This window comes from Gekko japonicus, unplaced genomic scaffold (assembly GCF_001447785.1).
Source record: "Gekko japonicus isolate JY-2015 unplaced genomic scaffold, Gekko_japonicus_V1.1 scaffold254, whole genome shotgun sequence".
NCBI lineage: Eukaryota > Metazoa > Chordata > Lepidosauria > Squamata > Gekkonidae > Gekko > Gekko japonicus.
This window is the reverse complement of record NW_015172010.1, coordinates 1,153,535-1,171,118: the sequence shown is the minus strand read 5'-3', so window position 1 is coordinate 1,171,118 and position 17,584 is coordinate 1,153,535. Positions and strand designations below refer to the sequence as shown.

Below are 17,584 nucleotides of genomic sequence, written 5' to 3'. Positions count from 1 at the left end.
GCGATCAGACAACAACATCTGGGAAGCACCCCGCAGCTGTCGGCAGCCTGTTTTGCTCCGCTGCAGAAGCAGAGTTAAAAGACACCAGGGAAAAATCTGGTAGTGAATGGGTTGTGATGGACCACGGATGGATTTCCCTGTCTAATTGTTCCAGCGCTTGCTCCGCTGCAGAAGCAGAGTTAAAAGACACCAGGGAAAAATCTGGTAGTGAATGGGTTGTGATGGACCACGGATGGATTTCCCTGTCTAATTGTTCCAGCGCACTCTCATGGCATCAGGACGGTCTGATCAGGCCATCCCAACTCCGTGCCATTGTCCCCCCCCTTCACAGTATGCGCATCATCGCATACCCCATAGGGAGCCCTCGGTGCAGAGGTGCAGTTCATCAATTCCTCATTTAAGCGCATGGGGAAACAAGCGGCACAACCCCCCCGACTCACCCGCAGTTGCATCTGATCACACACTGATGGGCTGCGCCTGCAGCTTCAAAAGGAGGTGTGATCATGCAACTGCGGGTCTATTTCCTCCAGAGGAAATAGCCTCGTTTCCCCCCATTTTTTCTGACGCTTGTGACCACACCCTTTGCGAACTACCTCAAAACAACCTTGTTTAAACCTGTACGAATAAAACTTAATGCCATACTCAGAGGTGAATGTGTGAACAACCATCACTGAAAAAGATATTCTGCTTAAGGGAATGTCAACTGGGAAAATTTATTTATTTAGATATTTACACCCTACTCGGCTCCCCTGTGGGGACCCAAAGCAACTTACAACATCATTCTCACTTCTCATGAATGCACTAAGGTGCCTTGTGCATGTTAGCTTCTTCACACATGTAAATCAGCATGTTATATTATTAATAAGCAATGAATCTACATATGCAGAACACATCTTAATCCCATCAAATTAAGGTAAATAGGTTTAAGGATCAGGAGGCATGGCTGCAATCTCCAAAGCACACTAAATATGCCAGAGTATCTGTATGTAAAATCAAGGTGTTGCCTTAATATTTGTATAAGCATAATTATTCTTGTTTCTTCGTTGCAACATGGATTGCTCTTCAGCCACTCTAGCAGTATATATTAATGTTACTATCCCTACTCACTGCTGTGTTATATGGAAAAGGTCATAACTAGAATGAGAGCCATATATTCAGACAAAGAAGACTCAGTCCACATATGCTGAAGCCAGGGAGCAATGGTGGAGTAAAACATTTCACAGTGGCTAAGAAAGTGAGTGGCTAATATTCAAGGACTTTCTGGGTCAGCAAAGAGACAGCTATGCCCAGGAAACCCATCAGAGCTCTATTGCAATGTCACCAGCAATAATTTAACAGAGGAAGATACACACCGGTGCCAACTTGAGACCGATGAAATGGACTCTGTAACCTGCCATGGCCAGTGAATGGTGAACATTCTGGAAAAGTCTTGGTTACTTAGTAATTCCATGGACTACTTGAGCATTACCAATCATTTACATGTGACGCAGATGTGACCACAATTAAAATGAGGAACATAGCGTTAAAATTGTGGCCATAGTAAACATTCTGATGTTTCTGAGCCCAAAGTCCATTACAGTACAAATAATAATAAAAGTTTTACTCATTATTTACTGAATGAGAGCATTTACTCTGACTGTAGTACTCAAACTTAAGCTTGAGAAGACTGGGTAATTTTACAGAGGGGTGTCTCTTCATTTATAGCTTTATGCTGGCAAGCTATAGCCTGGTGGCTGGTTCTGCAATGTTCAGAGGCAAACAGTGTCACATGAATATATACTATATAATTTATGTGGGCAATGCAATTGGCATGACATTCAAGCATCACAAAGCCATTTACAAGGTCCCAATTAGCTCATTCAGATTTGCTTGCTGTACAATCACCCTCTGGTAGCATAGCCTGTTCAGGCAGACACATAGCACAAGAGACTTCTGAAACTGCTGCCAAGAATACCTGCAGCTACAGTGGCTGCAGCAGTAGGTCTTCTAGGCTACCAGGATACTTGGGCCATCAGACTACAGTTGCTGACTATGCATTCTGCAGTTGTGGCTAAAAGATGTTTGTGTGTGTGTGTGTGTGCGTGCGTGCGTGTGCGCATGTGCGTGAACATCAGCAAATAAATTTTGTGGATGGGAGAAAAGGACTATTTCACCTTAAAAAAAATACATTGTGATGTTACTTTCCTGACACAGGACTCTCCTGTTTTCTGTTAATGCTGAATCAGTTTGCAGCAAGGGGCAATTTGATTACTGCAGATCTAAACACTAAACCCCCCAAACTACAGCAGAATCAAGGAGATTTTAGAAATGTTGATACAGAAGATTTCAGACTCTGAAATCAGCTAACACCCAATCTTAGCAGTGGCTGGAGGGTTTGTATGTAAACTACCCCATGTTAAAATCCCTATGGAGGATCAAACTACGTGTGACATGGGCAGGGTCGCCAACCTCCAGGTGGTACAAACCACAAAATGGAAACTGTGTAAAATTTCTCTGGATGTAACTTATAAAGAATGCTTAATAACTATTTTCAAAAATCAACAAATTGTGTAATGAAAAATTAATATTTAGTAACACAGTAACACCAACACCTAAGAAATAATATAAACTTTACTTTGGCCCCAGTCACACGAAAGGTTTTGGGCCGGGAGAGGGATGGATCGGGGGCGCAGCAAACGGGTGCGATCCCACCGCAACATCTGGGAAACGTTGCGTGCCCGTCCCCGATCTGGCCCTTCTGGCCGAAGAACCGCATCAACAAAAAACCACCTCCGGAGGTGGTCTTACCGGAACGGCCGCGGCAAACGTGGCCATGGGATCGCCAGTGCGTCCTTCTGCCGGCGCATCCCGGCTCCTGGCCGAACTGCGCATGCTCAGACATGTGCAGTTCGGCAGCCTCCGGTCACTGTCTTCCCAGTCTCCCCTGATCGTGCTGGGGAGCAATTGCACGGCGGCTCACGGGATCTGTATGATCCCGCCGCCGCGTGCCTATTTTGGTGCAGCTTTTAAAAGCCGCACTTTTGCCCGACCTTTCCCCCCCGTGTGGCAGGGACCGTTGTACTTTATTCTGTGAACCTCCAGGTGATGGCTGGAGATCTCCTGGGATTACAGCTGATCTCCAGGTGATAGAGATCAGTTCACCTGGAGAGAATGGCTGCTTTGGAGGCTGGATTTCTAGGGCATTATACCCCACTGAAGCCCCTTCCCTTCCCTTCCCTCCCCAAACCCCACCCTCCTCAGACTCTACCCCCCAACTCTCCAGGTATTTCCCAACACGGAGCTGGCAACCCTAGACAAAGGAGACCCATTATTAGATCTTCTCATAGCTCCTTTAATATTAACCAACAACCACAACACGGGGAGAACAATCTGGATTGAGTCTTCAGTGCTGAAGCATAGAGAATTAAGGTTTTTCCTCCAGCACCATCTTCTCAGTAGCCCCTCTAAACTGCTATTGGATCCAATAAGGAAGGAGAAACATACAACATTAGCTGAAAAAACATTCTCACCCTGGCCATTGGCAACCGCTCCCCATCCTGCTCTAATTTCAGTTTCCTTGGAGGTCACTGGTTAATTAACCAGAGGGTCTGGATGCCCTTATTTTAAATAAAAGCAGTGGCTTTTATCCTACCACTCTGGTCAGCCAAGCAGGAAGCCTTCTTCCAACTGAAGGAATCTTCTTCTAATGGAAGTGGCTTTTCCCTTGGAAGAAGGCTTCTCAAACTGGAGGGAGGTTTCAAATTTTGCTTAGTAGAGTGGTAGGATAAAAGGCAGTATTCTCAGGAATTTGATGAATGCACTGCATACTGCCTGGAACCTCTATCTGGCAATTAATATTGCAGCCAGAACCATTCTATAAACTGGAATCCTTGCAAGTAAACCAAGCCAAAGCTGTATTTTAGAATAATTTTGAAAATTATCCCAGGACTGCTTTGAGACAGGACAATGAAACACATGAGATATTGCAAACTAAATTTATATGAGATTATGCTGGAGCCAAACCCAGCTGGCATATATGCAGTGGTCAGAATGCTGCCAGCAAAAAGCCCTTATAAATCCCACTGATTCAGTGGAAGAGATAAACACGAGAGTTTTGATATGTTTAACTGGCCTATCAATTTGATAACACTTAACTTGGGCTCAGTAACAGTAAGGCATAATGTTATTCAGATGTAATACAATGTAAGAAGGAATGTCACTCATATGTATTATGCACGCCTTCCAAGTCACAAGCTTGAAATTTGGTTTTTACTCTGTTGAGTCCTCCATGTTGAACAAATAGTACAAGTGCAGTTGTCCAATGCACAATGGCATAATAAAACATTTTAGGGGCAATTCATTGCATAAATTAACATAACTAACTGCACAAAAATAAGGGAGAGAACAAGGAAGTTAACTATATTCTACAAAATGCCAAATGTTTTATTGTGTTATAATGTGGATAATAATAATATAACGTTTTATACCACTATATGGTTACACGCAGCGATATATCCTACATACATAAATGTTTTATATCTGCTGTAATTCCAACTTCTTTGTTCCCTTCCTTCTGAAGGAAACGTACTAAATTTGACTTTCTATTAGCATCAGTCTCTCATATCTCTTTGGTTAAATTCCCTACTTGTATATGCAGAGATTGTAGTTTTAGATTTGCTTTAATAAACATTGAGCAAGCCTCTGCCTGTTTTTCATATTTCCTTTAAACTTACAACAGAATACAGCCTTCACATTTTCCCTTTGTATGTATTCTCAGGTTTGGGCATCGCAACATCTATCTAAAATCTACCTGAGGGATTAGGAACAAAATTGTTGCTAATCTAATTTAGCATCAGTGTTTTCATATATAAAGCACTACTTACGTGATTGTCTGATAGAAGTTAATGCTGGAGAGCACATTAAAAGGCAGGCTAAATTATACCATAGTTTTAAGGCCCTTTGATCCCTTCTCCTTCTCTCTGCACCTTGTTTTAGGTCCAGCTGTGTTAGTCTTTCAACCCACTTTTAAAAAGTAGGACATATTTTATGGATTATTCTGGTCACAGCCACTTCTAACGTGAATAAACATTCTGGCAACTGTAGGTTTTGGGTAGGGATGCTAGCATCCAGGTGGGACCTCGGGATCCCCTGGAATTACAGCTAATTTCCAGACTACAGAGATCAGTTCCACTGGAGAAAATGGATGCCTTGGAGGGTGGACTCTATGGTATTGTACCCCACTGAGGTCCGTATCCTCCCCAGACTCCACCCCCAAATCTCCAGGAATTTTCCATCTTGGACCTGGCAACCCTACCCTCCACCCCCTGCCGGTGGCCAGGGGGACCTGGCAATCCTAGTTTTGGGGAACTTGTTTTAAGCCTTATGTGTCTCATAACCACATCTTGACACAAACACCAGAGTATAAAATACACAAATACTGCATCAGGTATGAAGGGTACATGTATGTAAAAACATCATAGCCTTTCTCATACTAATATTCACAAATGGTGGCGAAGTTCTCTTCTGATCCCCAGTTATGAGCATTCTGAAAATAAAATCCTGGAGCCAGGGGGACCTGGCAATCATAGTTTTGGGGTACTTGTTTTAAGCCTTATGTGTCTCATAACCACATCTTGACACAAACACCAGAGTATAAAATACACAAATACTGCACCCGGTATGAAGGGTACATGTATGTAAAAGCATCATAGCCTTTCTCATCATAATATTCACAAATAGTGGCGAAGTTCTCTTCTGATCACCAGTTATGAGCATTCTGGGGGGGGAAATCCTGGAGGGACTTCTGGTTTTGGCGTTTGCCATGGCGGTCGCTTTCTCCCGGTGCTCTGGGAGATGGCTGCCAGAGCCCGCGGTGAGGAGGGGGCGTGACTGTCTGTGCCACCACTGGAGACCTCGTGTTGGGCTCCCAGCCATGAGGCACTAGAGAGCTCTTCCTCCGGCGACCCTGCCTGCGAAGGGGGGCTTCTCCATGCCCTGAAGGTCCCGCTGCGGAGCATCCCAAATGGGAACTAGAAATCGCACACCAGAGCAAGCGCTTGGTGGTTGAGCAAATTGAAAACGAAAGCGGATCTATCGTTGAAATGTGAGTTAAAGTTTAAGCAAGAAACACCAAAGATCTAGTTGAAAACCTAACCTTTGAAAGCGAGGGGGGAGGGAACTCTCCCCTGCTAAGAAAAGCTAAGCGAACTTTGTGCTATTACGAAAAGGGGGGTGGACTAGTGAAGCAAGACAGACTGAAATATAAGCATTTGAGAATTTACCAAGCTATTTAAAGAGTATCAGAGACTGTGATAACTTTTACAAAAAGTAAACAATTCTCAAACATGGCGCCCACGAGGAAGGATGAGAAAGATAAGCAAGTGAAACCTAAGCTTCTTGCCGGAACTGCCAGCCCAGCGAGTTTTGTGCCTAGACAGGAGGACACAACTACAGAGCTGCAAAAGATGCTGATGGAAGCATTGCGACCTCTGCTGGAACAAGTTATGGCACTGCATCACAAGTTCAACGCACAGCAAACTCAATTAACTGAGACAGCCAAAAAAACCAGACAAAACTGAACAAGAAGTGAAATAAGTGGATGCCAATACTAAAAAACTCAAAAAACAACTGCAGGTGATGGAAAAAAAGAGACTGATGAAGGAGTCTCATTTGTTACAGCTACAAATGGAGAGAGCAAGCTATGTCTTAAGATTTCAAGGTGTTCTGGAAAGGGGAGAATCTAAAACAGACTATATGTGACGCATTAGGCCCTATGGCAGATATAAAAACGGATATACTACAAAGTGAAATTGATATGATCTACAGGTCGTATCCTGAATTTACAAGAAAGAATCATCTGCCTGGGGAAGTTATAAGATTCTCCAGAAGACAAGTGAGAGATCAAATTCTCAAAGCGACAAATGGATCTACCCTGAAAATCAAAGACAAAGAAATAAAAATGTTGAAGGATATCCCATTTGAAATAAGAAGGAAGAGAAGGAAATATAGAGACTTGGTGTTATTTCTACAGAAGAACATCCTACAGATGGATTGTACCCGAACGTACAATTTTCAAATTCATGGATAAGAAAGAAAAAATTGACTCTCTTGAAAAGGCACGTGAATTTTTGCATCAACATAATCGTCCAACAGGAGAAGTAGAAGTCGAGGAAGAGGACAGCACCAAAGAAAGTGGAGAAGAGGGAGCAGTGGCATCTTCAGATGAGAACTCAGACTCTAAATTGGGGGCAGCAGCCCCGAAGACAAGCTATCATTTGAGAAAGAAAAAATATAAAATGTGAGATGTTATTACACACTGAAATCTCTTACAATGTATTGTTATAATTACTTCTTATTTTGCTTTTTAAGAAGTCAGAAAAGATGGTGTTTAAATTTTTATTTTAGTTTAAATTGATTACCAGATGGCCACATTCAATGAACTTGAATCAAATAATGAGCTAATTTGTTTAGTATGTATGACCACCATCTCTTGGGTTTTTAGTGGGTTTTCTTTACTTTCTCCTATAGTTTGTAGACCCCCTCCCCAATTTCATTGTAGTTTATAGAAAATGCAAATTAAAAAATCCCCTTTGGGGGCATAAAAAGAAAAGAAAAGAAAAACCTGAAATTTATGCATGCATGTATCTTTCATGCCTGATGTGACAAATGCATATTTTGTACTCTTGTATCTGTACCTAAATACAAAAGTCTGAAAAGAAGTGGCCCTCATTCGCAGTTCCAGAATGCCTCTCTGCAAGACAAGTGGGTGATAGCCTATTATTTATTTTATGCATTACTAATGATGTATTAACAGTAGATATATTTTAATATAGATAGAATATTAGTAAATCAAAATACAATACATTTCTAACCGAGAGAATGGGTGGCAGAAACACAGATATTTTGGGAATAATGGGAGAAATCAGGTGCATTTTGTGCTATGTTCAACACTAGGCAAGAACAGGCTTTCATTGACTCATTGACCCACAAACTGATATGTAGTCAACTAAAGAATGAAATCCTTTCCTGTTGCTGAATATACCTACTAAATGCATTTAATATTGTATCAAAATCACACTCCTAGTGACAGGCAAATATGATCATTTTAACAGGAGATATTTTCCATTTTGATAAAAACAGATGAATTCAAATAATTTTTTGTGGGTACGCATGTTCTAATATGTTCAGAGAATTACCACTACTTGTAGTGGCTTTCTCATTAATCTTAATGGTGGATGAAGCAGCACATGTACAAAGGGTACATGCCCTATTCTTTGAAGCCTATGGCAAAACTCCATGTATGCAGGAGTGCCACAGGCCCATCAGAATACACACAGAGGTCTAGATCATACATGGATCTCTCCTTGAAAAGATTTTCTCAACTAAAACAACATTCTCACATTTCCCCTATAATAAAGTACAAACTGATCCCTAATTTCAATCCTGTAGTCATGACTGAATTTAGAATTAGCACTGCACAGTTTGGCAGCAGAGCTGTCATAAAACATCCAACACATTTAAGAAAAGAAAGTCAGAATGACCAGCACTGTAAGAATGGATCTTGATGGTTTCTGCTACTTAGTACTGCTCTAAGGATGTTTGGAATGAATATTAGAGCCTTTTCTCCAGCAGATAGTCTTGTTGGATAATGTGGGAGATAACCTATGGAAAAGGGGTGACAGAACAGGAAGAAGCAGAGCTCGAAGAGGACAGTAAGGTTATGCTGACCTTCACATTCTTGTACTGCACTCAAATATTTTATTAGGTTATTTCAAATGATGTTTACTTATCCTATCTAAAAACATTTCCTGTGTTTCAGCCCTGCCTAGAAATATGCAACTGCCAAGCACAGGAGGTTGTTGTTTTTTTAAAAAAATAAAAATAAAATAACAATACAGATTTGTCGGTATGGTAAATCATTTGCTTAAATAAAAAAATAGAAAGCAGAGAGAACTAACTGATATGTCTGTTGTCTTTCCCGTCAAGATTGCCCTCGCCTTGGCTTTGGTCAGAGGGAAGGACTTTATGTATGAATCATACAAGAGCTTGGCAAGGGTTCTCAGATCAGCGGACTCAGGGTTTAGTTGGTCGATGTCATTTGAAATCTCTGCCAAGAGCTTCTCCTTTTCAGCTTGTGGCATTCTCCCAAACCTAATGGCTAAAGAAGGAGGGAAAAAAACAAATTGTTACAATAGTAATAAACTACATCTCATGTATATGCATGCAGCTGAAATTATCTTTCTCATTAACTTCTAAAGAAAGATTCACAGAATGCAGTTTTGATTGTGAAATCCGATTAAGAAGAATGGAAGGACTTGTCATATATAGGGCCACTGGCAGGTCCTAACAGCCACCAAGCTGTAATTTCTGAGCTTCTCTCCATTATTTTTGAGAATTCTTGGAGAACAGGTGAGGTGCCAGAAGATTGGAGGTGGGCAAATGTTGTCCCCATCTTCAGGAGGGGAAAAAAGGAGGATCTGGGTAACTACCAACCCCTCAGCTTGATGTCTATACCTGGGAAAGTTTTAGAACAAATAATCAGACAGACCTTGAGCATTTAGAAAGGACGGCTGTGATTACTAAGAGCCAGCACAGGTTTCTCAAGAACAAGTCATGTCAGACTAACCTTATCTCTTTTTTTTGCAAAAGTTACTACCTTGCTGGAGAGTGTCTCAAGGATCCGTCCTGGGACCTGTTCAACATCATTATCAATGATTTGGATGAAGGAATAGAGGGAATGCTTATTAAATTTGCAGATGATACTACATTGGGAGGGGTAGCAAATACAGTAGAAGACAGATACAGGATGATCTTGACAGGCTGGAAAACTGGGCTAAAACAAATGAATTTCAATAGGGATAAATACAAAGTTCTGCATGTAGGTAGGAAAAATCAAATGCAAAATTATAGGTTGGGGGAGACTTGTCTTGGCAGTAGTATGTGAGAAAAGGATCTAGGGGTCTTAGTAGACCATACACTGAACATGAGTCAGCAGTGTGATGTGGTAGCTAAAAAGGGAAATGTGATTTTGGGCTGTATCAACAGAAGTATAGTGTCCAGATCAAGTGAAGTGATGGTATCGCTTTACTCTGCTCTGGTTAGATCTCACCTAGAGTATTGTGTTCAGTTTTGGGAACCACAATATAGACAAGCTGGAATGTGTCCAGAGGAGGGCAACGAAGATGGTGAGGGGTCTGGAGGCCAAGTCCTATGAGGAAAGGTTGAAGTAGCTGGGTATGTTTAGCCGGGAGAGGAGATGACTGAGAGGTGATATGATAACGATCTTCAGGTACTTGAAGGGCTGTCATATAGAGGATGGTATGGAGTTGTTTTCTGTTGCCCCAGAAGGTTGGACCATTACCAACAGGTTGAAATTAAATCAGAAGAGTTTTCAGCTAAACATCAGAAAGAACTTCCTGACAGAGCAGTTCCTCAATGGAATAGGCATCTTTGGAGGTTTTTAAACAGAGGCTAGATGGCCATCTGACAGCAATGCTGATTCTGTGAACTTAGGCAGGTCATGAGAGAGCAGAAAGGGTTGCATCAGTGCTTAGTTCTTGTGGCCCTTTCTTACATGCCCAGAGAAATGCTGATTGCCACTTTGGGATCAGGAACCAATTTTTCTCCAGGCCAATTTGGCTGGAGATCCTGGAGGTTTTTTGTCACCTTCTGGGCATGGAACAGTGTTCACTGGGGTTTGGGGGGAGGTATTTGTGAATGACCCTGGAGAACCCTTCCAACTCTATGATTCTAACCTCCAAAGCTGTCAAGGGTCCCTGCCACACAGCAGGAAAAACGACAGCCAAAGTGCGGCTAATCTGAGCCGCACCAAATCTAGAGACGCCGCGGTGGGATCCCACAGATCCCCTGAGCTGCGGCGCCGTTGCTCCCTGGGACTATCAGATGCCGGGGAGAAAGTGATGGTGGGAGGGGGAGGCTGGCGAACTGCGCATGCTCACACATGCGCAGTTCGGCCAGGAGCCGGGGATCCCACGGCCGCAGTTGCCGTGGCCTTTCCAGATGAACCACCCGGGTAGGTGGTTCTTTTTTGGTGCGGGGTTTTGGGCGGGAGGGACGCATCGGTGACGGTCAAGGCAACGCTTCCCAGATGTTGCCATGGGATCGCGCCCATTTGCCACACATCCGTTCCATCCCTCTCCCGGCCCAAATCCTCGCGTGTGACCGGGGCCAAATATCAGTATGTAAATACCAATCAGTAAACAAATATAAAGCACATTGAATCTCAAGAGGATACCACCTCAGTCTCTGAAACTAAAGTGAGGATGGGGGATAGGAATGGGCGAAAATGTTGAAATCAATTTGGGAAAGTAAGAGAAGTGAGACAGAACTGCTTTGAGATCCATTATACTTGACCTGTAGAATATAAATAATGTAAATAAATGAATATAATTGATACAGGAAGTCTTTTCAGTGCCCACCATTAGCTACAAAGCTTTCCAAGAGCATAAAATAATTATTTATTTTGAGCTCTCTTTAGTCCTTTCCTATTATGTGAATATTTGGCAAGTCTCTGTTGTTGGGTCAGAAATAGTGTTTTCCTCACACCTGGATGGGTCTGTAATATAAGGAAGTCACCGAGCACCTCATCATTCACTTGATTAACTTTGGCTTCACATCAGTAGGACAGACACTGATTTGCTTCCACATTCTTATTACAGTGGCTCTTCATAGTGAAGCCTACTGCCAAAAGTCTACCGTTTTACTCCTCTTTCACTTTTTGCAGCCATTCTTCTATTATCTGGCTCTAGTATTTGAACTGAAAGGGACTTAGCAACTCCACAGGGAACAGAGGACTACTTTGTATCATTTAAATTTAGACTCCTTCCTGAAAATACCTTCTGCCTTCAGTTTCTTCCAATAGAAACCTTTGAATAATTGCCTGTGGCTATTTGTTTTGGACTCTAGCCTGTAGGGTCGGTTCCCCCCTTCTTGCAGAGACAGTATATACATTTTGGTAGTTGCCAGTAACAGTTGCCAGTAAAAAATCGTCATTAAGCTGCCTCCTTTGCTGTCTTTGGGGAAACACTTTCCCAAATCTTAGCCTTGTTCTTTCTCAGAGAACTGCTACATGTTCTATATGTAACATCAATATTTCTGATGAAACCACATGCAAGTTACTCCATGATTTGGGAGGCTTGGTCATCTTCTGCATAAGATTCTGGAATCGGGGAAGGACAATATAAACAAACAAACAAAAATAAAATAATGCAGAGGGAACGTGAGATGATGCAGATTTAAAAGGTGTCCTGGCAGACTTTGACAAGTTGCAAAAGGTCATTCTCCATCTTCTAGATGCTGAGCACCATCTAAAAGTACAGTGAGAGGACTTCTCAATGAGAACTCTGGTGTGTACATTAGCAGGATCAGCAACAGTCCTCATGCAGAAGATGAGCTGGCAATGGCAATGTACCTCAAAGAATGAGGAAACTGGGCCTCTATGGAGGTATCAGCTAGATGGAGGCTCTGTTTATTTTCTTCTTTGAGGGAGAGAAACTTATTAATTTAAAACAATATCTGTGCCATCATTTCTACTTAAAAACCTTCAGAGAGGAAAGAAAATCTCATACTCTTCTTATGATCAGGTGTTGGTGTGGATTCTTTGAGTTATCATAGATTCTTTGAGTTATCAAGTGGAGGCAAAGGGCACCTAACAGCTTTTCTACCACATCAGGTTGTGGGTGGTCTGGTCACATATAAATCAGGGCCAATATATTGTTCTGGACCAAAACTTATTTTCTGCCTCTCTGAAGATCTGTATGGTGGCGATCTTATTCATAGCCTTCATTTCTATAGCACTATTCCATGTAAACAGAGCTTTATAGTTCTTATCAGAGCAGACAACTGACAATTCCCATGTTCCTAAGCCACACTGTTCTATCTGCCTGCAATAAACTCATAGCAAACCACATAATACCTTTAACAATCTGAGAATTTCCTAGATAAGTGCCATAAACCACACATGCTGGAGCTCAATACAGGCAGCAGCTTGTCCTGCCGTTTCCCTTCCTCAATCACAGGCAGTGAATTCAAAAGAAGATGAGAAATTTGCCTGGGATAGCTCATTGAAGTTTCAAACAATTACACTAGACTCACTATCATCCCATGAAAAATATGGTCAGGTTTTGGAGTTTGTTTTTTGAAAGTATATTGCTGTGCTGAAAATATTGCTGGGTTTGGGAATACGAATCGTTTTGCCACAACGTTTAGCAGAAAAATATAGTAATATAATTATTTTAAAGGGTTCCAATAGCAAGGACACTGTAGGCAGGAATTATGATTTTTATGTTTTGGGCCAAACCATGCAACATATATGCAGCATGTTTCCTGCAGATCTTTGTGTCTGTCAACAATAACTCAAGAATGAGAGCATCACTATCAAATTCAGATTATCACTCCATGAATCTAATGTTCTACCATCTTTACTGCAAGCAACTAGTAACAGCTGACTCTTGGTTGGGAACTTGGCGTAGTCCAATTGACTCAAAGTTCACAATATTAAACCTGAGACTTAATTCCAGGGATTCGCTTTAACAAATCCTTGCTAGCAGTACAAAACTGACTTTTAAAAAAGATTGGGCTATGGTAGAACTCAAAGATGATCGGAAATGCTCTCCTATCTACTTCCATTTATCTTATCAGAAAATGTTTGAATTGTCTAAATATTTCTTTTATTTAATATTCCCAGAATAACACTGCTCTTTCATGTTACTTAGATGCAACACACTACCTTCTGCTGAGATGAAGGGCCATTTCAATAGAATCCCGCCTGAGAAACGCTTTTGTACTTATTGTAAGGATCAGGTTGACTCAATTGTCCATATCCTTTTTGTCTGCCCCCATTATAATTCACCATGCAACCAATATATTACTCCCTGGACTGACCATCTGCAGAACATTTCTGGACAACAGAAACTAAAATTTTTACTATCAAGCCAGATGAAAACCTGTACATGTGATTTATCCATATTCATCTAGACAGCTGCAAATTACTCATAAAATACTCCAATTTATGGCTTGTAGGCTAAGTCACAGGGAGAGGAAAGGAATGAGAGCATCTCCTATTGTTCCAACAATGATGAAACATTGACATTTAATTTGGCAAATGTTTAATTAGGGCAGAAATTAAGAGATGGATCGCTAGATGATACACTGGGAGCTCCATGATCTGATATGCTCAGCATTTTTGGAAAGTGATAATAGCTGCACCGGTCCCCAGCTCAGACTGGGGATGCTGCAAGGAAGGAAATGAGATTTAACTCTTTCAATCTCTGTACAGCTTCAGCAAACAAAATTAACCCTTTCCCCGCGGAAAAGGAGGAAAAAGAGAAACACAGTCTTTCTTTTTTCTCTTCCAGGGCTAGAAACATGGCAGTGTATGTGGCTCAGTTTCAATTTGTGAAACTGTGATATGGTTGTGGAAGGGCTGCACTCCTTCTTCCCCCCACGCACACTGTGGCTCCATTCTGCTGGTATTTGATTTTTTTTTTTAATGCTGGGAAACCTCCTAGAGGTCTAGTTATTTTATTTAAAGGATGCATATAAACACAACAAGCAATACAGGGCTGGATCCAGCAGGAAAGCTCATGGAAGGCACTGCACTCCCAAGATAAAACATATGGCTCATCTGAATTTGGTAAAATGTATTACTAATACATGCATTCCACAGTGTCCGTATATAAGAAATTTAACAGTAATATTTTCAAGTATAATGTTTGTCCTTCCATTTTTTTTAAAAAAAATTCATATTTGAGAAAATATTTCTCAGAACTATTTATTTGCCCGTTGTACTGTTGAGAAACGCTTTTGTACTTATTGTAAGGATCAGGTTGACTCAATTGTCCATATCCTTTTTGTCTGCCCCCATTATAATTCACCATGCAACCAATATATTACTCCCTGGACTGACCATCTGCAGAACATTTCTGGACAACAGAAACTAAAGATTTTACTATCAAGCCAGATGAAAACCTGTACATGTGATTTATCCATATTCATCTAGGCAGCTGCAAATCACTCATAAAACACTCCAATTTATGGCTTGATGGCTAAGTCACAGGGAGAGGAGAGGAATGAGAGCATCTCCTATTGTTCCAACAATGATGAAACATTGACATTTAATTTGGCAAATGTTTAATAAGGGCAGAAATTAAGAGATGCATCACTAGATGATACACTGGGAGCTCAGCATTTTTGGAAAGTAATAATAGCTGCACCGGTCCCCAGCTCAGACTGGGGATGCTGCAAGGAAGGAAATGAGGTTTAACTATTTCAATCTCTGTACAGCTTCAACAAACAAAACTAACCCTTTCCCCGTGGAAAAGGAGGAAAAAGAGAAAAACAGTCTTTCTTTTTTTCTCTTCCAGGGATAGAAACATGGCAGTGTATATGTGGCTCAGTTTCAATTTGTGAAACTGTGGTATGGTTGTGGAAGGGCTACACTCCTTCTTCCCCCCCACACACACTGTGGCTCCATTCTGCTGGTATTTGATTTTTTTTTTTTAATGCTGGGAAACCTCCTAGAGGTCTAGTTATTTTCTTTAAAGGATGCGTATGAACACAACAAGCAATACAGGGCTGGATCCAGCAGGAAAGCTCATGGAAGGCACTGCACTCCCAAGATAAAACATATGGCTCATCTGAATTTGGTAAAATGTATTATTAATACATGCATTCCACAGTGTCCGTATATAAGAAATTTAACAGTAATATTTTCAAGTATGATGTTTGTCCTTCCATTTTTTTTAAAAAAAATTCATATTTGAGAAAATATTTCTCAGAACTATTTATTTGCCCGTTGTACTGTCACCCCAAGTTAAAATTTTCTTTTGGCATCAATAAACTCTTCTTTAATATACAGAGAACAACAAAACCCCCAAAGAAGTTATTTTCCCACTCATGTTTGTAATTCTTTACTTTGTATGTTATGACATCCTATTCCTGTTTTCATTTCGCTTTGCCAAGGAAAGTGTACAGAATCTTCATTAGAATTCATTCACTCAAGAATCCTGATGTTGAATATTTTCATATTAATTAATAAAATGACCTTAAAGTACAGACAGGATGTCCTAAATGGTCTTGTACAACCAACCAGACTATTTAACATTCAAGATTAACCTTTCAGTTTGCATGAGGACTAAACTGTGTGATATATTTAAATGCTAGTCTGGGAAGGGGTGATTTTCAACAGAGAAGCAGGAGGAGGGCAGAAGGGTGCGTGCATGTCTGCTAACCTGGGCCCCTTCCCACCACTTCGCAGCTCTCCCACCTAAGCCACTTTGCGCACCAGAAGATTCCAAATTCACACTTTCAGTTGTGTTGGGTTGCCAATTCCAGATTGAGAAATTCCTGGAGATTTGGGGGCACAGCTTGGGGAGGAGGCTCAGCAGGGATGTGATGTCATAGAACCCACCCTCCAAAGCTGCCGTTTCCTGTGTAGCATGGAGATCAGTTGTAGTTCTGGCAGAACGCCATGCCCCAACTGGAGGCTGGCTACCCTAGTTATGGACAATTGGCCAAGTGTTCCCCCGATTGCTTAGCATAAGTATGAACTCATAGTGGAAGAGCTAAGCAGGATTTTTATATTTAGAGGGAAATTCCATTATGTTCCCAGGACAGCCTTGAGCTTCTTCATCTGCTGGTGATCCCCGGCCCTAAAGACATCTGGCTGTCCTCGACCAGGGCGAGGGCCTTTTTGGTCTTGGCCCCAACCTGGTGGAACTCTCTGCCAAATTCCATCAGGGACATGTGGGATCTGATGCAATTCCAGAGGGCCTGCAAGGCAGAGATGTTCCGCCAGGCTTTTGATTGAGGATAGCAACGGTTCCATCTTGGCTGGCACCCTTCCCGTTCCCTGTTGTTTACATCTATTTTGCCCTCCTCCCCCCTGTCCATGACGTAGCCAGCAGTGGGAGTTGGAATGGGGATTGGCTACTCACCATCTGATTGTCTTTAATGTTCTACTAATATTTTAACTGATTTTATCTTGTTTTATCTGTTGTTGTATATCACCCAGTGCTCTGGGCGATTCATAAATACAAACAATAACAACAGCAACTATTATTATTATTATTATTATTATTATTATTATTATTATTGATGATGATGATGATGATGATCATGATGATAGGTAAACAGATACAGTATAAAATGTAAAAGAAAAGCTGTGATGAAATCTGGACATATTGATGATGATGATGATGATGATGATGATGATGATGATGATGATGATGATGATGATGATGATGATGATAGGTAAACAGATACAGTATAAAATGTAAAAGAAAAGCTGTGATGAAATCTGGACACAAAACGTTCCTGCATAAAAATCAGGTTTTTGGAGAGATACAAAATAGTCCCTGGAGGAAGAAAAAGCACCAAATATATCCTTTCCTCTTTCTTCATGATTGTTCACAGCCACTGTGCTTCCCTTCTCTACTCCTCCTTTGGAACTGGTTCTTCTTCCTCTATGAGTAATCCCAGACATACTAGGTTCACAGAGTGAACAACATGATGTTACTCTAAGCAAAGCAAGTGAAGCAGGATGCATTTACTATTTAGCTGAACTGTGCTGTGAGGGCGGGCAATG

The 17,584-nt window shown here is 41.4% G+C and overlaps 1 protein-coding gene across 1 annotated transcript in view; it reads right to left on the bottom strand.

Moving 5' to 3' along the window:
- The window catches only part of PPARG (peroxisome proliferator-activated receptor gamma), a 97,124-nt gene that overhangs the window by 27,950 nt on the left and 51,590 nt on the right, over window positions 1-17,584 (bottom strand). Inside the window, exon 5 of the mRNA XM_015420238.1 lies at window positions 8,937-9,136. Coding sequence (XP_015275724.1) covers window positions 8,937-9,136 — 200 coding nt within the window. The remainder of the gene's footprint in view (window positions 1-8,936; window positions 9,137-17,584) is intronic.